This window comes from Mobula birostris, chromosome 9 (genome assembly GCF_030028105.1).
Source record: "Mobula birostris isolate sMobBir1 chromosome 9, sMobBir1.hap1, whole genome shotgun sequence".
Lineage (NCBI taxonomy): Eukaryota > Metazoa > Chordata > Chondrichthyes > Myliobatiformes > Myliobatidae > Mobula > Mobula birostris.
In genome coordinates this window covers 31171912-31195424 of record NC_092378.1, presented here as the reverse complement: position 1 = coordinate 31195424, position 23513 = coordinate 31171912, and the positions used below count along the sequence as shown (strand labels likewise).

The following is a 23513-nucleotide window of genomic DNA, read 5'->3' as shown; positions in this document are numbered from 1 at the left end:
TTGTTTTGAACTTTGATTTGATCCACTTGTGACTGGCATTATTTTTGTTTTGAGCAACAGATATATTTAGATAATACTATTCTGAATGTACATATAGTTTGGTCAGAAATCAGTGCATTTTAATGGTTTTTACAGTTCTTTTATTCATGTCAACAAACATGGACACGGGGTAAGGGACACGGTAGGGGTAAAAGGAGGAGATGTCCGCGGGGAGTGTGTTGTGTTTGTGGACAGCCTGGTTATTGGGATTGAGAGTGTCCTCGGTGCCAATGCCCACAAATAATCCACTTACTGGATTGTTCCAGTGGACTATTATTACCCTTCCAAGATTATTCTTAATAGTTCACTCAAAACCTGTTGCAAGTGTGCCTTCTGTACCTGGTTCTCTCTGACAGGGTTATTGTCAGAGTCTCTGCCGTCAATACATGGTTCTCTCTGGCTAGTTTCCACACACACAGAGTCTCTCTCTGGCAGGATTGGTGCCAGCATCTCTACCTCAGTGTCTGGTTCTATGCTGTAGCTCCTCTCTCAGTCCCTGGTCCTGTAGTGGCGTTCTGCCCCCAGTGCCCGGCTCCCACTCCTGGGACCGGCCTCGGACTCTGCCAACAAGGCCGGGCTCCCCTCCTCCTTCCCCTCGCGCTGCCTCTCTGCCGGAAGTGTGACGTTTCCCGGTGCCGCCGCTGGTCTCGCTGCAAGATGTCGAACCCAGGCAAGCAGGACATTAGCTCCATCTTCAAGCGGCTGCGCGCCGTCCCCAGCAACAAGGTGAGAGGCGGACAGCGGCCGGTCGCATCGGCCAGGGGCAAAGGCAGCCGGGGCAGTGGCGCTGGGGCCGACCGCGCCTTGTTCGGCGAACGCGGCTTCGGAGTCGGGCTGAAGTGACACGTCGCACAGCCAGGCTGGAGAGGGCCCTGAGCGGCCCGAGGGCCGCAGGCCGGCGATTCCAGCCGGTACACCGGTTGGCTTTTAGATCCTGTCGGTGTCCACTGTTGAAGCAGAGAACTGTGCAGTGCTGGTCCCTGCACTCTCTACTGTCGTATGTTGTGAGTTATCAAGGGAGGATATCAACCAATTTACATCAACTGTAGTAAATCCTGCACGGCTATAAAGTTTGTATTTAGATTGAACGCATGTTTTATTTAAAAAATGGACTTAAAATATAACATAGCTCAAAGGGATATAATATTTGTTCGTTTACCTACGCTAGCAAATGTTTTCTAACCTGTTACTGTGGTAGTTCACGGAGCTTCTTAAAAATGTTTCGTCTTGTGGTTACTGTTCGCTATCATCTGTATTACAAGTGTTTGAACGCACAGCTCTTAACAATTACGTATTTAATGACGATCTGAGAGTAATTTTGTTCTGCGAAAGTCCCATATGGAAACTGAATATCATATTATACACCGTTTGCTAATAAATATAAAGATTGTGTACTGTGATAGACTATGGAAACTTTAAATTGTACTAGCTAGGAAACTGTTTATTTGATAGAATGTAGATTGGAGTTTCATGGCTGTTACTTCTCCGGAGTCTAAAATGATTTCCCCCAAATCGGAAAGCGCAGAATTTTTGAACTTTAGTCAGTTGAAATTAATGGAACATCATACAAACCTGTTTGTTAGAGGGAAATATTTACAAGTGACCTCACGACGGTCAGATGAAAACATGTATTTGGTCTGGGTGCTTTACCTTGTTATGAAAGAAATCGGTTAAGAAAGGTTACTTGTGTCTTGAAGAGAATGTTTATATTGTGCTGCATCATTGAACAAGAAAAACAGCTTTCGGTTTTAACATTTTTTCAAGGAAACCAAGCTGAACTCAAATAGATCAGTTTTAATTCACCAAATATGTTTGAGAAAGGGAATAAGGAATATAGGATTTGCACAGTAAAATGCTAGATCTTGCTAATCAGGGTTAAAATAAAACTTGCTTTTAACATTTTAACTTGTCAAAACATAATTTCATACAACTGTTACATAGTCAGGTTTTATGATAATGCACTGAATTAGCAAACAATATATTTATTGCCTTGAACCAGAGTAACAGATGCAGGCTGGAATTCACTCAATTTTGAGGTGTGGCGCAGTTGTGTTTGCTGAAGTTAAGTGTTTCTTTAAATGGAAAAAAATAGAAAGAAAATCACCTTTGGCCTGCACCTGAGTTGGAACAGCATTGGCATGAGATTAATTTGCCTTTGGTATTTAATGGCATATGACTCAAAGAGAGATCTCATTTTTTAAAGTACAAATCTGAAGGGAACAGTTTGACCATGTGAAATTAGTTAGCCTTTCCTTCAAATATTATTAGTGTATAAAGAAATGATTTAGAGAATTGTATTGAAATAATTTTACTGTGATCTTATGAAAGTATAGTTTGTATGAATATAAAGCACCTTAATTCCTCTGATGTGTTTATTGTTCTGGAGTATTGATAAGATCATAGAAATGAACAGCGCAGGAATATGTCCTTTCAGCCTTGCTCAAACATACCAACCATGGTGCCTATATACACTGATCCCATTTGCTTGTGCTAGGCCCATATCCCTCTTTTCTTATCCAAGTACAGATTGAGTATTCCTTATCTGAAGAAATGGGACTGAAAGTGTTTTAGATTTTGTATTTTTTGGATTTTGGAATATATACTGGGGTATCTTGGGATCACTATCAACTCCAACTGAATTTATGTGCCACCAGTAAGCAGTCTTTCTCTTAGACTTGTTCATCACACCTAAGTACTGATGCAGCCATTCAGTGTGTTAGATTTTCATCAGCGACAATCTTGGCAAACTCATCAAAGAATTTCCCTGCTGCTTTGTTATCAGCAGATGCTTTCTCACCACAAAACTTAAAAAAAAATTAATGCCCTGCCTTTTCTTAAATTTCTGCAACCAGTTTGCTGAATATTCACAATTACCTTCAATTTTCAGTTTGTTGTAATAGATCTTAGTTTGTTTCATGATCAGCATACCGTTAAGCAGCATATGTTCACTCTCGCTGACGCATCCACTCTTTCAATACATGATTTAGATCTTCATTTTTCACTTTGTGTAGTGTATTTCATATGTAAGATCAATTCTCAAAACTGGTGCACAGACAGCTGCGGATCGCCTGGGAACCTTCCCTTGCACCTTGTGGAATTTTTCATTTGTGATATCATGTCGGGGCTCAAAGATTTTTGTATGCAGAAGTTTTTGGGTTTTGGAATTTAGCTAAGGGGTATTCAACTTGTACTCGTCCAAATGCCTTTCAAAAATTGTGATTATATTTGTCTTTACATGTACTTCTGGCTCCTTGTTCCGGATATTCACTGCCCTCTGTGTTAAAGACTTGGACTTTTTTGAAAATTTCTCACCTCTCACTTTAAACTTGCACCCTCAATTCTCAACACCCCTGCTCTGGGAAAACACGATTTTGATTCTTCATAATAATGTAAAGCTCCTTGGCCTCCTATGTTCCATTTTTTTTGACTGCTACTTCCAATATAGCAGGTGGAACTGGGAAAGGCTTGGTTGGAATATTGATTTGGTTTTGTTCTGTTGTTATAAGCAGCTCTAACAATTAAAGACATCAGCACTGACAGGCAGTTGGAATTTGACCACTGGTCTTCCTTGTCACTTGTTGACAGGTTTTTTTCCCAAACTTTATTACTCTTATCTCGCAGAAAATAATAAAAGGTAGCCTGAGTGTAAGGTTAATAAATGATTTTTGGTAATATATTTCCTATTCAAGTTTAAAATTTAGTTGTGAGCAGAGCCAGCAGAACTAATAATTATAATTTAATAATATTGAGAATTAATTGAAATTGGCTGCCAGGAATTTTACATCCAGTTATATTTGCTTTGCTTTTCTTTAGGTTAATTAAGTGTTTCTCCATTTGATAGTTTGATACCCTGACTGGAGCTTACATGGGAAAAGCAGTTCAATTACAGTGCATTTTATTAGTATTGTCCCAACTCTCACTTCCTACTCAATTTCTGTAACAAGACTCCACCCAATTCAATTTACAGTAGAGTTTGAATCAGTAACTTAGTGTTAGTATCATGATAGCCTGTTTGTGAGTTAGCAATCCAGAATAAAAGAATGAGTGCCTTCTGCTCACTTAGCACATAGTCATAGCCATACTTTATTGATCCCGGGGGAAATTGGTTTTCGTTACAGTTGGACCATAAATAATTAAATAGTAATAAAACCATAAATAGTTAAATAGTAGTATGTAAATTATGCCAGGAAATAAGTCCAGGACCAGCCTATTGGCTCAGGGTGTCTGACCCTCCAAGAGAGGAGTTGTAAAGTTTGATGGCCACAGGCAGGAATGACTTCCTATGAAGCTCTGTGTTGCATCTTGGTGGAATGAGTCTCTGGCTGAATGTACTCCTGTGCCCAACCAGTACATTATGTAGTGGATGGGAGACATTGTCCAAGATGACATGCAACTTGGACAGCATCCTCTTTTCAGACACCACTGTCAGAGAGTCCAGTTCCATCCCCACAACATCACAACTCATTACGAATGAGTTTGTTGATTCTGTTGATGTCTGCTACCCTCAGCCTGCTGCCCCAGCACACAACAGCAAACATGATAGCACTGGCCACCACAGACTCGTAGAACATCCTCAGCATGGTTCGGCAGATGTTAAAGGACCTCAGTCTCCTCAGAAAATAGAGATGGCTCTGACCCTTCTTGTAGACAGCCTCAGTGTTCTTAGACCAGTCCAGTTTATTGTCAGTTCGTATCCACAGGTATTTGTAATCCTCCACCATGTCCACACTGACCCCCTGGATGGAAACAGGGGTCACCGGTACCTTAGCTCTCCTCAGGTCTACCACCAGCTCCTTAGTCTTTTTCACATTAAGCTGCAGATAATTCTGCTCACACCATGTGACAAAGTTTCCTACCATAGCCCTGTACTCAGCCTCATCTCCCTTGCTGATGCATCCAACTATGATAGAGTCATCAGAAAACTTATGAATATGACAAGACTCTGTGAAGTAATTGCTGTAATTACACTACATGTAATGTCTTATTGTTTGTTGTCTTCAGAAAGGATTTGTATTGCATTGACTTCGAAACTGAGAATACAAGTAATCTTTGTTCAGCATGTATGGTTACCGGTTTTCATCAGTGTACATACACTTAACTTTAACCTGTTATAAATATTTAATTTTTGATATTTTATGTCATATACTTGCCTAGAATTAGAGGAAGAAATACAATGAAATCGAGTTCGAATCCAGCCAGCCCCCTTGCATGCTTTCCATCTGTGCTGGGTTGAGCGTCAAGCTAGCAACTCGGCCTTGCTAAAAAAAAGTGCCGTCATGAGAACTCCACTCGGAGTTAAGGGCTTTCTTCTTCTTCTTCTATACAATGAAATATGCAACCCACACACTTTTCTAAGAGTTCGTTAGGAAAGAAGTATTGTATAAGACAAGGTACTAACTGTTCAGGATGAGACCCAACGAATAGTGAATTCTTTTATTTGGTATTTTTAAATTGATGACTTTGGGATAATCATAAATTTATAGATGATTAGACTGCTTTCATCTCAGAGCTTTTACACAATAATGACTGCCACTTTTGCAGAGTGTTGAATTAGGGCACGTAACAAGTTAGCATCATATTAAAAAGGTGTTGTCCCCTTTGGTACCGAGCATGTTGTAGCAATATTTTGAGTCCATCTCTTAAAACGGCAGCAATTTAAAAAAAAAACTATTTCTCAAGCTAAGGGTGATGCTTGTTACTCAAAAGTGAATAAAAGAATTCCTGTGAAAATAATGTTCTAGAAACTCAGCTTCAACAGTATGTCATAAATACTTAGTATTATGTGTTATATGTGATATAACATCATGCTGAATGTTATTTTTGGAACTAACCTGACAGCTGTTCAGACTAGGGACTGGAACCAGCAGAAAACCATATCAAGTTTTTGCTATGTCATAATTATTGTTAAAATAGAATATTGCAACACAGGGAAGTTATTCCAACTATTGTGTCTATGCTATCTGTGTAAAAGAACTTAGTTTGAAGTATTTTTCCCCCATGGTTTAACAGAAAAAAAACTATGATTTTATCAAAAAACTGCCTTTCATTAAATGTTCTTGTGATGGCATTCAAGCTGTCTATGGCTCTAACTGTAGTATTAAAAGATTTAACTCCTTTCATTGTTATTTTCAGTTTTTTAATTATCTTTTTTATGATGCAAGAAATCTCTAAACCCATGGAGTCAATGCTGGCTCACTTGTCAGTCTCATTTTTCTATTTATTTCCCTGTAACATGCTCTATCATATGTGCTTGTCATGTCTATCCTGATTCTCTTATCACCTACCTACTTTAGAGAGATTTCCAACAAACAGCCAATTAATCACCAGTTTACTTGCCTTTGGAACATGGGAGGAAATTGCAGTCCTGGGGAGAACCAAAAACTTGGTCATGGCAAATGTGCAAATTGGAGATGGGATCAAACTTGGTTCACTGGAGCTGTGAGACAGCAGCACTATTAGATGCACCACTGTGCTACCCTTGACAGTGTCTGAATCCTAATCAACTGCTGATTAATTGACCAGTGACTAGTTTTCCTTTATTTTCTTTTATTACAGTTTCTATCAAATCTTAATATTCTGTTTTTCAGTGAAAGTAATCCCAACATAAAATCTTTCATTCCCAATAATTTCAGAGCCTCTGCAGCATTTCTTACAGCAATGTGCTTAATAGGGATGTGATTTTCTAATGATATTCTAACCAATAAGTTTAGGTTAAACATCATTTTCAGATTTAGATTTATTGTTGCTGATTTGTATGAAGTGATTTTTTTTTGTTTTTCCAAAACAGATACTGTAAAAAGGAAGGAATAATGAGGTAATGTTCTTGGACTGCTGAGAAATCTGTTGTCAGAGGGGGAGAAGTTGTTTCTGAATTATTGAGTGTGGGTCTTCAGGTTCCTGTACCTCCTCCCCAATGCTAATAATGAGAAGAGGGCATATCCCAGGTAGGATTGTCCCTAGTGACGGATGCCACCTTCTCAAGGATATTCTCAATGGCAGGGAGGGTTGTGCCTATGATGAAGCTTACTGTCTGTAATTTCTGTAGATGTGTGATGGAGAGCATTCTGACTGTTATAGAGGCTCCAAGGCACACAATCACAATGGCAGCTCTTGTGATTGTGTGCCTTGGAGCCTCCATAACAGTCAGAATGCTCTCCATCACACATCTGTAAAAACTTTTTAAGAACCCTGATGTACTGAATCTCCTGAAACACCTAAAGACGCAGAGCTGCTGGAGTGCCTTCCCCATGATTGCATCAATGTATTGGGTCCAGGACAGATCCTCTGAGACGCCTAGGAACTTGAAACTGCTTTGCTGTTGCTTTTGATCTCTCTCCTCTTCTCTAAATATAAAACTTAACATTTCATATAGTTTCTTTAAATGGTTTTATTGACTAGCTATGGCTATAAATTCATCTTTTAGTGTGTGTGTGCCTGAAAACACAATTCTTAACTTCTGTCAACACACACAAAATGCTGGTGGGATGTAGCAGACCAGGTAGCATCTATAGGAAGAAGTATAGTTGACGTTTTGGGTCAGGACTAACGGAAAAAAGAGATAGTAAGAGATTTGAAAGTGGGAGGGGGAGGGGGAGACCCAAAATGTTAGGAGAAAGCAGGATGCAGAGGGATGAAGCTAAGAGCTGGGAAGTTGATTGGCAAAAGGGATATAAGGCTGGAGAAGGGGGAGTATCATGGGGTGGAAGGCCTTGGAAGAAAGAAGGAAAGGGGGAGGGGAGCACCAGAGGAAGATGGAGAACAGGCAAGGAGTTAGTGTGAGAGGGAAAGAGGGAGAGAGAAAATAAATAATAAATTGGGGATGAAGTAAGAAGGAGAGGAGGGGCATTAACAGAAGTTAGAGAAATCAATGTTCATGCCATCAGGTTGAAGGCTACCCAGACGGAATATAAGGTGTTGTTCTTCCAACTTGAGTGTAGCTTCATCTCGACAGTAGAGGAGGCCATGGATTGACATATCAGAATGGGAATGGGACGTGGAATTAAAATGTGTGGCCACTGGGAGATCCTGCTTCCTCTGGCAGACAGAGCGTAGGTGTTCAGTGAAGTGGTCTCCCAATCTGTGTTGAATCTCACCAATATATAGAAGGCTACACCGGGAGCACCAGACACAGTATATCGCACCAGCAGACTCACAGGTGAAGTGTTGCCTTTTAAAGTTTCAGCCTGGAAGGAAGAAGGCTTCTGGGACACTGGCTTTCATCAGTCAGGGCACTGAGTATGAAAGTTGGGAAGTCATGGTGTGGTGGTACAAGACATTGATGAGACCAGAGTTGGTGCAAAACATACACTTGGATAGCAAACTATACGTCAGGTTGCTGTTCATCAGTTACAGCCTGACTTTCAACACCATCGTCCACTCAGTGTTAATCAACAAGATACAAAACCTGGGATTCTGTATCTCCTCTGATGTTGGATCCCTGACTTTCTTATCAGGAGATCATAGTCACTGCAGGTCAATTATAACATCTCCTTCTCATTGACAGTCAATACAGGTTCACATCAAGGGTGCATGGTTAGACTCTGCTCGGCTTTCTACACTCATGATTATGTTGCTAGGCGCGGCATAAACACTATCTATGAATTCATCATTGGAACTGGTGCACTGAGATAGTACAAGGTAGAACTATAACAATGCAGAATAAAGTAACAGCTACAGAGAAAGTGCAGGTAGGCTATAAAGTACAAGATCATAACGAAGTCATTGTGAGGTCTAGGGTCTATCTTACACTAGTGAGTTATTCAATAGTCTTATAACAGGGGTAGAAGCTGTCCTTGAGCCTGGTTGTGTTTGCCCAATAGGAGACAAGAGGAGAAGTGAGAACCTCTGGGCTGTGTAAGGTCTTTGATTATGCTGGCTGCTTTACTGAAACAACAAGAAGTATATACACAGTTCATGGAGGGGAGAGTCTGATTTCCATGATGTACTGAGTTGTCATAAGGGTGTTGCCAGGACTTGAGGAAATGAGTTATAGGGAGAGATTGGACAGGTGAGGACTTCTTTCCTTAGAGCATAGGACACTGAGAGGTGATCTTATAGAGGTTTATAAAATCCCGAGAGGCATGGATGGGGTGAATGTACTCAATCTTTTTCCCAGGGTTTGCGAATGAAGAGCTAGAGGGCACAGGTTTAAGATGAAAGGGGAAATATTTAATAGGAAGTTTAGGGGCAATTTTTTTAACGCAGGGTGTTATGTATATGTACTGAGTTGTCACGAGAAGTGGTTGAGGCATGTTCAATAACAGCATTTAAAAGACTCTTCGACAGATACATAGACAGGAAAGGTTTAGAAGTTGTGTGCTAAACGCTGGCTCAGATGGACATCTTGTTCGGCATGGACCAGTTGGGCTGAAGCACCTGTTTCCATGCTGTATGACTCTACTCACCAAGTCCATAATAACCATCTGTCACCAATTTGCAGCTTTCCTTATTTGATCCTTTTTGATTCCCACATTTTAATGAGTAGTGATTGTTTGCTTTTGTGTCATCAACATAACTCCCATGCAACTAGAAGAACCAACACACTTAACCACTTGTTGTATCACCATCAAAAATCTTTACTGTGCCATCCCATTGCTACACTTAGGAAAGGTCGGATCACCTGGCTGTACTAACACTGACACCATGTAGGCAGAGATGAAAGACATGGGACCAGTGGTGAGGACTAGGAAGACGTGGTCAAGGGAGACAGAGGAGCAGCTTTGAGGGACAGCTTTGAGTCTGAATGAATATGCCACAGCTGTCACCGACTTCATCAAGACCTGTGTGGATGAGTGTGTGCCTTCAAGGATAGACCGAACATATCCAAATCAAAAGCTGTGGATGAGGCAGTAGATTCATAGTCTGCTAGATCTGTGGCATTCAAGACTGGGGATCCAGAACTATACAAAAAGTCCAAACATGACCTATGGAATGCTAATTTAAGGGTGAAAAAACAATTCTGATTGAGGTTGGGGATGGAGTCAGCTCTGACAGGGTTTGTAAGCCAGTATTTCCTACAAAGCAAAACATACCTCCCTCTGACTGGATCCTTGACTTCCTCATCGGGAGATTAATCAGTGCAGATTGGAAATAACATTTTACTGGATGATCAACACTGGTGCACCTGAGGGATTCATGTTTAGCTCACTGTTCTACTCTCTATAGCCACGACTGTGTAGCTTGGCACAACGCAAATGCCATCTACAAACTTGCTGACAACACAACTATTACCGGCAGAATTTCAGATGGGGACAAGGCGATGTACAGGAGGGAGATAGATCAGCTGTTTGAGTGGTGTTGTAGCAACAACCTTACACTCACTATCCGTAAGACCAACATATTGATTGTGGACTTCAGGAAGGAGAAATTGAAGGAAGACACACCAATGCTCATTGAGGGATCAGAAGTAGAAAGGGTAAGCAGTTTAAAGTTCCTGGGTGTCAATATCTCTGCATATCTATCCTGGTCCCAGCAAATTATTGCAATTACAAAGAAGGCACAACAGTGGCTGTGTTTCATTAGGACTTTGAGGAGAATTGGTAGGTCACCAAAGATACTTGCAAATTTCCACAGACGTGCAGTGGAGTGCATTCTAACTGGTTACATTCCCATCTGGTATGGAGGGGCTCCTGTACTGGATTGAAAAAATTTGCAGTAAGTTGTAAACTGAGGCAGCTCCATCTTGGGCGTTAGCTTCCCCAGCTTAGCTCAAAAGATGCCTCAAAAAGGTGGTCTTCATCATTAAGGACCCCTATCACTCAGGACATACCCTCTTCTTGTTGCTACCATCAAAGAGGGGGTATAGGAGCCTGAAGATACACACTTCAGGATCAGCTTCTTCCCCCCCCCCCACCCCACCCCCATTATCAGATTTCTGAAAAACAATGAACCCATGAATACTATCTCAATATTTTATTTAGCTCTCTATTTGCACTAATGTAATTTACTTTTCTTATATATACATACACACACACACACACATATTGTAATTTATAGTTTTTATTATTACGTATTACAATGTACTGCTGCCCCAAAACAACAAATTTCACAACATACGCCAGTGATATTAAACCTGCTTCTGATTCTGTCTCCCTATCACCACTCTGGTCAGCTTTTGATATATAGTGTGATATATAGTGTACTACTAAGCAACTATATATTTTATGTACGCAGACACTTCTCTAACTTCCGTTAATTCCCCTCCTCCCCTTCACACCCCATCCATTATTTATTTATTTAATATATTTTTTATTTTCCCCCCTTTTTTCTCTCTCTTTTTTTCTCCCTCTGTCCCTCTCACTATAACTCCTTGCCTGCTGTCCACCCTCCGGGCTGTCCTCCCCCTTTCTCTTTCTCCCCAGGCTTCCCATCCCATGACCCTCTCCCTTCTCCAGCCTGGTATCCCTTTTGCCAATCAACTTCCCAGCTCTTAGATCCACCCCTCCCCTCCTGTCTTCTCCTATCATTTCGGGTCTCCCCCTCCCCCTCCCACTTTCAAATCTCTTACTATCTCTAGTTAGTCCTGACGAAGGGTCCCGGCCTGAAACGTCGACTGTACTTCTTCCTATAGATGCTGCCTGGCCTGCGTTCACCACCATTTTTTGTGTGTGTTGCATATATTTTATGTATGTTGGATTCAAGAATTGGCCTAGCGCTATCATTACATTACCACAAAGGCCTAATATATATGGCATTAACTACAAATCATTATGTAAATTTTTAGCCAGCCTTTAGTGCAGTAAATTCTTATAATTGATAATATCTCCAAACAATCGTACTGTTTCCTGAGGTGTATGAAAATCTGCATTTTAAATTTTAAACTCAACACTTTATACATTAAGGATTTATAAGTATTAAACAAAGAAAGTTCATAACAGATAGATACTTTATTGATCCAAAAGGAAATTACAGTGCCACAGTAGCATTACAAGTGCACAGATATACAAATATTAGATGTAAGAAAGAATTAAAAAGTTATCTCAAACAATCTTAACAGGAGGGGTTCATCACTTTCCTGGCTAGAGCTTGACTCATTATTGAGCTTTAATGGCTGAGGTTAAGAATGATCTTATATTGTGCTGTTTGGAGCAGTGCAGTTGTCTTAGTCTATTACTAAAAGTGCTCCTCTGTTCAGCCAAGGTGGCATGTAGGGAGTGAGAAACATTGTCCAGAATTGTCAGTATTTTCTGTAGGGACTCTTGTTCTTCCATAACTTCCAGTATGTCCAGTTTGACTCCTTTAACGGAGCCAGTCTTTCTAATCAGTTTAATCTCAATTGTATTCATTTGTGTTGATGTTTTCAATTAATAAGCTGTAAAAACTAATTGCGAAACTCATGATATACAGTAAGTCTCTAGAGAACAGCCCTAAGAAATGAGAGCCGTTTTTCCCATGTTGAAGCTAATGATTTATGTAAGTTACTGAAGTAAAATTCAGCATCTTTGGCAAGCTTGGTGTACAATTGTTGGTTTGTCAATTGTTAGCACTCTTCCTGTTTTCTGCTGCATTTCGTATTAAGTGCATCAATGCTGTCTGCTTCAAGCATTCCATTCTAATTTTGCATTCTTAGTACACCATACAAAGAAATTCTTTAAAATTCTATATTTGATCTGTTGACTACAATCTGAAACAGTTTTTAAACACACTACAGTATAATTTGTGAACCCCTTATCTGAAATTTGAAAATCCAAAAACCTCAAATTCAAAAATTTTTGGGTGCTGACATAACATCACAAATGGAAAATTCCACAAGGCACTGGGAAGGTTCCCAAGCAATGCACAGGTCTCTGAAAACTATAGACAGTTCGGAGAAATGTCCTCATGTATGTAAGAACAAAAATCAATGAAAAATTTTTTTAAACTGCATAAAGTGGAAAATAAAGATCTAGATTCTGTATTGAAAGAGTGGATTCATCAGTGTCGGAGTGAACATATGCTGCTTAATGGTGTGCTGATCATGAAACAAGCAAAGATCTATCATGACAAACTGAAAATTGAAGGTAATTGTGAATATTCAGCAGGCTGCTTACAGAGGTTTTAGATCAGGCACGGCATTAAATTTTTAAAGATTTGTAGTGACAAACTGTGTGGTGATAATCTGTGTGGTGATCACGAAACAGCAGAGAAATTCATTAATGAGCCTGCCAAGATCGTCACTAATAAATCTAACATGCTGAACAGCTACATCTGTACATATGTGTGATGAACAAGTGTAAAACAAAGACTGCTTACCGGTAGCGCATAAATTCAGAGTCGGAAATGATAGTTGACCCTAAGCTATCTCATTTTATATTCCAAAATCTGAAAAAGTGCAGAACACTTTTGGCCCCAAGCATTTCGAATAAAAGGTACTCAACCTGGATCAGTTTAGAGACCTCCATTGAATCTTTTAGTTCTATTTTTTCCACTTTTTAAAAGTGTTTTCTGTTCTTTCTCCAGTGCTTCAGTAATCGTTTGTGTTTTCAAGTTCATGATTGTATGCACTATTCCAAATGTAAAAGCTCCTGTGTCTGTTAAAATGACCTCACTGCTTTTCTAGAAGTGAGCACAATTGCCTTAACTGCTGTGTTCAGTATCTTGTTGTTAATTAGGTTTGCTGTCAAATCCTTTCTCAGGTTTCAGTTTTAACATACTTCTGATATCCAGAAACTTTTTGTTTTAATGACACAGAGCATTAATTAGTTTACAGGTTTCCCCTGCCATCTGAAGGTAGCGCGTTCCTATGAAACAGTTCGTAAGCCGTAATATCGTAAAGTGAAGAAGCAATTACCATTTATTTATATGGGAAAAATTCGTGAGTGTTCACATACCCAAAAAATAACCTATCAAATCATACCAAATAACACATAAAGCCTAAAATAACAGTAACATTTAGTAAAAGCAGGAATGATATGATAAATACACAGCCTGTATAAAGTAGAAATACTTTTCTACAGTCATTGCCACACTGTTCTCTGTAGCGAAAATCTCACGCAGGCGCTCTTGGCATAAACACTCTCTCCATTAACCTTTAAGCTATGAAGCTGCCAAATCTTACCAAATAACACATAAAAATACACAGCCTATATAAAGTAGAAATAATGTATGTACAGTGTAGTATCACTTACCCAAATTGGGAAGACAGCGCTGGGCACACTGATGATGGTGTGTTAGGCTGAGTCATCACAGGTTGGGGTGGTGCAGTGGTCCCCACCCTCCGGGCAGCGACTGATACCGATCCACGAAGCATGCAGGGGTACAGTGGTAGCCGGGACGCATCGAGCACATCTTTAAGAAAAAGGCCGAAATAAACAAGCTAATTAATTAGGTGCCACCCGGCACGTAAATGTTGGCCCAGATCAGAGGCAATTGCCGATTGCGTCGCCTCTGATCTGGGCGGACATTTACGTGCCGGGTGGCACCTAATTAATTAGCATGTTTGTTTCGGCTTTTTTCTTAAAGATGTGTTGGGTGCGCCCTGGCCACCGCTGCATTCTCTGCGGCAATGTATCGGTCTACGGCCCGGGGGTTGGGGTGGTGGGACACTGGGGTGTCATCTCATTGTCATCTGTTTCCATTAGGGCAGGCAGGTCATCTTCTATCTCTGCCTGCCTCAATGTTGAAGGTCGAGGTTCGTCGTCTGCTGTGGCTGATGTGGAAGGCTTGAAAAACGACAGTATGCTTGACTGCTTATCCTCGTGCATTTTTCTAGCATCTCATGCAGTTGCTTCGCGTTCAGTTCCTGGACGACTTCATTTTCGGCCGTTCGCTACTGCATTCGGTTTCAATTGTTATCCTTTCCTCTTCCAATTGTATCAGCTCTTCATCTATCAGTTCTTGGTGATGGGATGCCAAAACCTCTTCAACATCATCTTCGTCAACTTCCACAAGCCAAACTCACTTTGTCCTTACTTCGTTCACTACAATCAAAACACTTAATTATGTCTAGTTTTACGCTAAGTGTAACACCCTTACGAGCTCTTTTAGGGTTTTCCGATACCTTAGAACTCATCTTGCTAACGGCTGCTCACAGGCACGTGTTTAAGCAGTGCTGGCTAGAATGCAGTTCCGGGGGAGGAGCTTGGCTGCTCGGGGCGCGCGCTGCCTTTTTCGCGTGCTGCCTTTTTTTGTAACAGTGAAAACACCTTCTGTTAACGAAAACAGGTAACTAATGTAGGTCTTTCGTAACAGTGAGGTTTCGTAAAGCAAACATTCGAAAAGCAGGGGGCACCTGTATTTTGAAAATCTGATCATGGCATAAGAGAGGACAAAAACAGACTGGGTTGTCTATAATTCTTCTGAGTTCAAAGTAAATTTATTATCAAAGTTCATTTATGTCACCATATATAACCCTAAAATTAATTTTCTTGCAGGCATACTTAGTCTATAGAATAATAACAGAATAAATGAAAGACCCTCCCCCCCCCCCCCCCACAACCTGGGCATTCAGGCAGAATGCAGAACACAACAAACTGTGTAAATACGAAAAGAAAAATAGTAACAAATGAGCAATAAGTCTTGAGAACATGAGATGAAGAGTCCTTGAAAGTGAGTCCTTAGGTTGTGGGAATTTCAATGATGGGCACGTGAAATTGAGTAAAGTTCTTTAGTTCAAGACCCTGATGGTTGATAGGTAGTGACTCTTCCTGAACCTGGTGATGTGAGTCCTGAGGCTCCTGTATGTTCTTCTTGTTGGCAGCAGTGAGAAGAGAGTATGTCCTGGGTAGTGGGGTTCCCTGATGATGGATGCTGCTTTCCTGTGACATTGTTTCATATAGATGTGCTCATTGGTGGGGAGAGCTTTACCTGTGATGGACTGGGCTGTGTCCACTACTTTTTGTAGCACATTCCACTCAATATACTCTTCACCACACATCTATAGAAGTTTGTCAGAGTTTTAGATGTTATGCTGGATCTCCACAAACTCCTAAGGAAGTATAGGTGCTGCTGTACTTTCTTCATAATTGCACTTACGTGCTGGGCCCAGGACAGATCCTCTGAAATAATAACACAGGAATTTAAAGTTGCTAACCCTCTCCTCCTCTGATCCTTCAATGAGGACTGGCTCGTGGAATCTCTGGTTTCCTCCTCCTGAAGTCAATAATCAGCTCCTTGGTCTTGCTGACATTGAGTAAGAGGTTGTTGTTATGGCACCACCAGTCAGATTTTCAGTCTCCTCCTACATGCTGATTCAATCCCACCGTTGATTCAGTCTACGACAGTGGTGTTGCTAGCAAACTTAAATATAGCATGGGCGTTGTGTTTAGCCACACAGTCATAAATGTAAAGTGAGTAGAGCAGGAGACTAAGCACACAGCCTTTGGTGCACCTTTGCTGATGGAAATTGTGGAGGAGATGTTGCTAATCTGAATTGACTAGGGTCTGCACGTGAGAATATAGAAGATCGAATTGCATAAGAATGTATTGAAGCCAAGGTCTGGTGCTGATTAGTTTTGAGGGTTAATGGTATTGAATGCTGAGCTGTAGTCAATGAAGTGCATTCTGATGTATGCACCTTTGCTGTCCAGATATTCCACACCTTTTATCTTTTTACCATAAGATGATTTGCATCCAATCCATTGCATAACTTCACCCTTCCCTCAACCCATTTGTTAATTCTGCTATCCACCTTCCCTCCTTCTTTCAAATAGCTGGCACAAGGTAATGGCAAAAGTGCGTGTGAGTTTTATGTTGAGGTTTGATTGCTGACGTCTGTGTGACTAAGTGGATTTCTTTTGTCCTCTATAATATGTTAATTCAGAACAGGATTAGCATTGTGGCTGATTGACAGAATTTTGTAGTACATGTATAGTTCAGTAACTTCTGGGCCTTTTGTTCAAAACTATGTACAGTTTTCATTCATAGTTTTGAACAAAAGACCCAACGACAGAAGGAGAAGCCTGCAAAAAAATATGATAGCCATATATTTGCCCGAATTTTTTGCTGTGCTCTGATTCTGAAATTAGGATTTCCCAACATCTGCAAGATAGCTTTAAAATGGCACCAGTGAATAATGCGACTAATGGCGAGTCCTGCAGACAGTTCAAGAAACAACGACTTCTTTCTTTTAAATAAATTTCTACTAATCTGTGTGCGATTGGAACCTGTAATTTAGATTTTGATTTTGGAACGACTGAGCAATCCGGTGCTTTTTCTGTCTCTCAGGGAATTAGGCGTGTGTTTGCATGCAAGGTTGAGAACGTAGTGTGCCTAATGGCAGAGCGCAAACCTGTGATCGACTCCATTTCTCCACTAACTCACTGATTAAAGCATTGAGCAAAATTGAAATGAATGAGGACAAGAGCGGAAGGCGAGCGGGTTTTCAGCACTGTCTGAATCTTTGAATTTCTGAATCTCTATTTCACTGGTCTCTCTCTCCCTCTTGCTGCTGTGGATTGGACTCATTTTTTCGAGGACTGCAGTTCATGTTACATGTGTTTCTGGTTACTCCTTTTTTTTATTGCTTTTTTGTACAATTTTCATCAGGCTAGACTGGCTCGGCAGCCTGTAGTCAACAAATGACACAGTGCTAAGTTGAACTGAACTAAACTGAACATTCCTAGACTGTTTCAAGGACTCTGCGGTTTGATGTTTAATATTCTGTGTGTTACCAGCTAGTTTTTTTGCCATTTACATGATTTGTTCTTTTTTGTGCGTCGGGTGTTTGATGTTTTTGTTGTATGGGTTCCTTGGTGTTTCTTTGTTTCATAGCTGTCTGTGGAAGGACGCATATCAGGGTTGTATACTGCTTGTGTACTTTGATAATAAATTAATTTCGTATCTATGAACATCAAAGTTGTTTGCCGAAAGTTTGAGTGTATGTAACCAGAAAAGTTGCGGCCTTCTATATATTGGCGAGACCCGACGCAGACTGGGAGATCGCTTCGCTGAACACCTACACTCTATCCACCAGAGAAAGCAGGATCTCCCAGTGACCACACATTTTGATTCCACGTCCCATTCCCATTCTGATATGTCTATCCACGGCCTCCTCTACTGTAAAGATCAAGCCACACTCAGGTTGGAGGAACAACACCTTATATTCCGTCTGGGTAGCCTCCAACCTGATGGCATGAACATTGGCTTCTCAAACTTCTGCTAATGCCCCACCTCCCTCTCGTACCCCATCCGTTATTTATTTATTTATATACACACATTCTTTTTCTCTCTTTCCTTTTTCTCCCTCTGTCCCTCTCACTATACCCCTTGCCCATCCTCTGGTTTTTTTCCCCCCCTCCCCTTTTCTTTCTCCCTAGGCCTCCTGTCCCATGGTCCTCTCATATCCCTTTTGCCAATCACCTGTCCAGCTCTTGGCTCCATCCCTCCTCCTCCTGTCTTCTCCTATCATTTTGGATCTCCCCTCCCCCTCCCACTTTCAAACCTCTTACTAGCTCTTCTTTCAGTTAGTCCTGACGAAGTGTCTCGTCCTGAAACGTCGACTGTACCTCTTCCTAGAGATGCTGCCTGGCCTGCTGCGTTCACCAGCAACTTTGATGTGTGTTGCTTTCTTTAACTTAAGCCTGCTTCTTGGTGGTTGAGCATTATCCTCCAACAATGGAAGTTCAGCATCAGCCAATATCTTTTTTGTACTCTCAGAGTATATTTAAGACTTATTTCATTGTACAGGATGTAACTTTGTAACACTAACAACAAGGGAAGTGGCCTGGGCTAACAGGGAGGTATTCATTCTTCTGATTTATTGTGAGAACGTTGGCAATTGGATTCAAGGTTCATGTTTATTTGCCACGTGTATATTGAAACATACAGTGAAGTGTGTCATTTGTGTTATCAACCACATGAAAGTCTTCAGTCACACAATAAACTTCCAAGAGAGTCCCAGAGAATCTCACTCCCCTGACACAATGTTTTATACTACTTCAGCACAAAGATAACAATAAACAAATAGTTTCAGTTGCTATAATCACTAACTTAACTTGGAGCATTTTGAATATAGTCAGATAAATTGACAGAGTTACACATTCACAATGGTAACACATCCCAACACCTTAAGCCTGATTTATACTTGTGCGTATGGCCTACGCTGTAGGCCTGATTTATACTTCTGCGTAGCCCTATGCCGTAGCGAGCATGTGTTGTTGTGTCTGCGTCGCTCTACAATTCACCACCAAAACGCTAGTTGGCGGTGGGGTTTCTATGCCACTGTGTTGAGTTTCTTCGTGAGAGACAATGAGGAAATGCATTTCAAATATTTTCAGATGTCGGCAGGTAGATTTGATGATTTGGTTCATCATCTCCAACCATTTATTTCGCATCAGTGTACGGACGTGGCAGAGAAAAGCAACCAGAAATACGTAGGAGGAAATGTGATGCTACCAAGTGGACCAATCAGTATTTGCGGTCTGCTTCGTTGCGACGTGTGAGTTACTTTTTTGGGGAGGTGCACGTCACCCTACGGCATAGGGTATGCGGTACCTGCAGCATACATTTGACGCAGAAGTATAAATCAGGCTTTAACAGTGTTTGCTGAGCAAAGGGGTCTTGGGATTCAAGTTCATAGCTCCCTGAAAGTAGTTATGCAGGATGAGAGGGTGGTTAAGGCATATGGCATGCTTGCCTTTATTAATTGAGGCACTGAGTTCAAAAGTTAGGAAATTATCGTGCAGCTTTATAAAACTAATTAAGCCACATATGGAGTATTGCATACAGTTCTGGTCTCCCCATTATAAGAAAGGTGTTGAGGTTTTGGAGAGGATGCAGAAGAGGTTTACCAATCCTGGATTAGAGAGCATGTTGTTTAACGAGAGGATTTTCCCTTTCATTTAAAACTTCGTAACCCCAAAGTTTCAATCCTATTCTTAATACACAAACACTAATTCTCCAGAATGAACACATATGCACCCCTCTAGCGTCCTGAATGGTCACTAACTACTTTTTGCAAATCAAATCAAGTCAAGTCAAGTCATTCTTTATTGTCATTTCGACCATAACTGCTGGTACAGTACACAGTAAAAACGAGACAATGTTTTTCAGGACCATGGTGCTACATGAAACAATACAAAAACTACACTGAACTACGTAAAAACAACACAAAAACTATAGTAGACTACAGACCTATCCAGAACTGCATTAAGTGCACAAAACAATGCAGGCATTACAATAAATAATAAACAAGACAATAGGCACAGTAGAGGGCAGTAGGTTGGTGTCAGTCCAGGCACTGGGTATTGAGGAGTCTGATGGCTTGGGGGAAGAAACTGTTACGTAGTCTGGTCGTGAGAGTCCGAATGCTTCGGTGCCTTTTGCCAGATGGCAGGAGGGAGAAGAGTTTGTATGAGGGGTGCGTGGGGTCCTTCATAATGCTGTTTGCTTTGCGGATGCAGCGTGTGGTGTAAGTGTCTGTAATGGCGGGAAGAGAGACCCCGATGATCTTCTCAGCTGACCTCACTATCTGCTGCAGGGTCTTGTGATCTGAGATGGTGCAATTTCCGAACCAGGCAGTGATGCAGCTGCTCAAGATGCTCTCAATACAACCACTGTAGAATGCGATGAGGATGCGGGGTTGGGAGGTGGACTTTTCTCAGCCTTCGCAGAAAGTAGAGACGCTGCTGGGCTTTCTTTGCTATGGAGCTGGTGTTGAGGGACCAGGTGTGATTCTTCACCAGGAGAACACCAAGAAATTTGGTGCTCTTAACAATTTTTACGGAGGAGTCGTCATTGTTCAGGGGAGAGTGGTCACTCCATATTGTCCTGAAGTCAACATCCATCTCTTTTGTTTTGTTCACATTCAGAGACAGGTTGTTGGCTCTGCACCAGTCCGATAGCCGCTGCACCTTCTCTCTGTATGCTGGCTCATCGTTCTTGCTGATGAGACCCACCACGGTCGTGTCATCGGCGAACTTAATGATGTGGTTTGAGCTGTGTGTTGCAGCACAGTCGTGGGTCAGCAGAGTGAACAGCAGTGGACCGAGCACACAGCCCTGGGGGGGCCCGTGCTCAGTGTGATGGTGTTGGAGATACTGCTTCCAATCCGGACTGACTGAGGTCTCCCAGTCAGAAAGTCTAGGATCCAGTTGCAGAGGGAGGTGTTCAAGCCCAGTAGGCTCAGCTTTCCAATCAGTTTCTGAGGAATGATTGTGTTGAATGTTGAACTGAAGTCTATGAACAGCATTCGAACGTACGTGTCTTTTTTGTCCAGGTGGGTTAGCGCCAGATAGACTGTGATGGCAATGGCGTCGTCTGTTGAACAGTTGGAACGGTATGCGAACTGCAGGGGGTCTTGCAGGGAGGTGAGGGGGGTAGCAGTGTCTTGATGTGCCTCATGACAAGCCTCTTGAAACACTTCATGATGATGGATGTGAGTGCAACGGAACGGTAGTCATTGAGGCAGGACACTGAAGACACTGAAATAGTGGCCTGTCTCATCGAACTGCTCAATAATGTCTGATAGCTTGGTCCCTTGTATGTAAATCAGTAGGAACAGGAGCCCAAGAGAATCTTAGGCTACATTCACAGTAGACTGGATAATTTTGAAAATGCCGGTTTCGAGTAAAAACGATAGGCGCCCACACCAGGTGTTTTTGAAAATACCACCATCTACATTAAAACGGGTATTTGGGCGAATCTCCTTCTACTGGGCATGCACAGGACACATCTACAGAATTCACCCGCTTCGACGAGTACACCCGACTCAGACAGTTTGGACCAAGCAACAGGTGATGGCCGCAACATGTTTGGTGTGGAATCTTGCCGTGAAAGACTTGGTGCGCGTTTGTCCAGTTACAGACTAGAAAAACTTAAAAGGAATTTGCCAAATGACGGGACAGCTGTTGGCTCTCGCGCAAGAGGACTTGAAACTAAAAAAACAAATTCTGGAGCGTGAGGGAGCAACCAACAGGGAGTTCACGGACAGTATGACCCGGCTGACGACGAACATTGAAAAACTGACTAACTCTGTTGCAGAGGGATTTGCAATGATGAGGAATATGATGGCTCCCCCCCGGTACTTCTCACCACCACGATACCAGCCTCACAGCCACTACGATAGCTACACATACAGACACACAAACCCCCGGGTGGCCCCACCAACATCTTCCCCACTCCCACAGAGTGGTCACCCTGGAAACATTTCCTACAGCCGTAGTCTCTTCACCAATGAAAGGGACAACAGCTACAACTAAATACAATAAGGCTTGTTACTGGGCAAAAGTGAAATTTGCTGTTACCTCATTTGTTTGCCTTTATTTTTGCCATGTCTTTGTGTATTATTTTGCTGTATTTAACATGTGCAATAAAACGAGTTACTGGGCAAAAGTGATTTTATTTTTACCTGAGTAAAAGTGAAACTTACAATTTTCCTTTTTTGGCCTTAACGTTTTCACATCTATGCCAAACATAAGCTGTTACTTAAAAATGACATTTTGGAAGTAGTGACAATTGCATCTATTGAATGTTTGCACAAGCAATACATTAATAAAGCACCTTGTTAAATGTATAAAACATGTCTGCATCAGTGCTACCTTGTATTTCCATACAATGTTACATTAGGCTGTTACACATCAATTGTCAGAGAAATACTTGTATGGAGGTAAACCTCCACCTCCATACAAGCAAGGACAGAAAACAGGGCAAAGTGAATATAATTATTTATTCAGTATTCAGCAAGTTATGGGTCAAAGTATTTGGTGAGTACATTTCTAACTCTTCTGGCTTCAGTCTTATTGCCGTCTGTTCTGAAATTGTTAGGTTGTGTGGGGGGTTGAAATTAACTAGATTCGTGGTTGCCAACCTTTTTAAGCCCAAGATCCCCTACCTCGGCCTTAGTGAAAGTCAAGATCGACCTACTAAATCGTTTTGTCATACGCATGCGCACTGGACAGAAAAGACTAGAAGTAAAACCCCGCAACCCGGAAACAACCTCTCTTTACAAACGGCTTTCCGTAGCGGGAGTACTGCTATATTACCATTATCTTTATTAGTATTACTTATTTTTATAGTGCTCACATTACAACACCTTTAATCCTATGTTTCATTATTTAATTTTATTTCAACACGAAAAATAAATGAATAAAAATTGACTGTTGCACTCAGTGTGATGACTGGGGCTGCATACTTCCTGCTAGTTCCCTGAAATTTGGCTCATGACTACAGACAGCCAGTCTGAGACACTCTGTGAGGTGTCTGTCAGTAAGACAGCTCCTATACTTAGATTTCATAATTTTCATCTGTGTTGCAGCACAGCGCCCTTGCAAACCTCCTGACAGACTGAATATTGGAATGGAGAGTTTCCTTTGTTAGACTGAATAGTGAATCTGCCATGTTCTTCAGGTGTTTTGTATTGGTAAGCTGTTACTGAGACACTAGTATAAGTTTCAGAGGTACGCAAGATAATGACATCACTGTTTTTTGTTTCCCAGTTATTTACATTTGGGGAATGTTGGAATTTAAAGGGGGAGAAGTGTTATAATGTAAACATTATAAAGATAAGTTAATACAAATTAGGATAATGGTAATATAGCAATACTCCCACTACGCGGCTG

The 23513-nt window shown here is 41.3% G+C and overlaps 1 protein-coding gene across 4 annotated transcripts in view; it reads left to right on the top strand.

The window, feature by feature from the left end:
• Positions 1–657: 657 nt before the first annotated feature.
• Positions 658–23513, top strand: part of arfgap2 (ADP-ribosylation factor GTPase activating protein 2) — a 73353-nt gene continuing 50497 nt past the window's right edge. For all 4 annotated transcript variants that reach the window (XM_072267733.1, XM_072267734.1, XM_072267732.1 and 1 more), the window contains exon 1: positions 658–765. In XM_072267733.1, coding sequence (XP_072123834.1) covers positions 697–765 — 69 coding nt within the window. In that variant the 5' untranslated portion in view covers positions 658–696. The remainder of the gene's footprint in view (positions 766–23513) is intronic.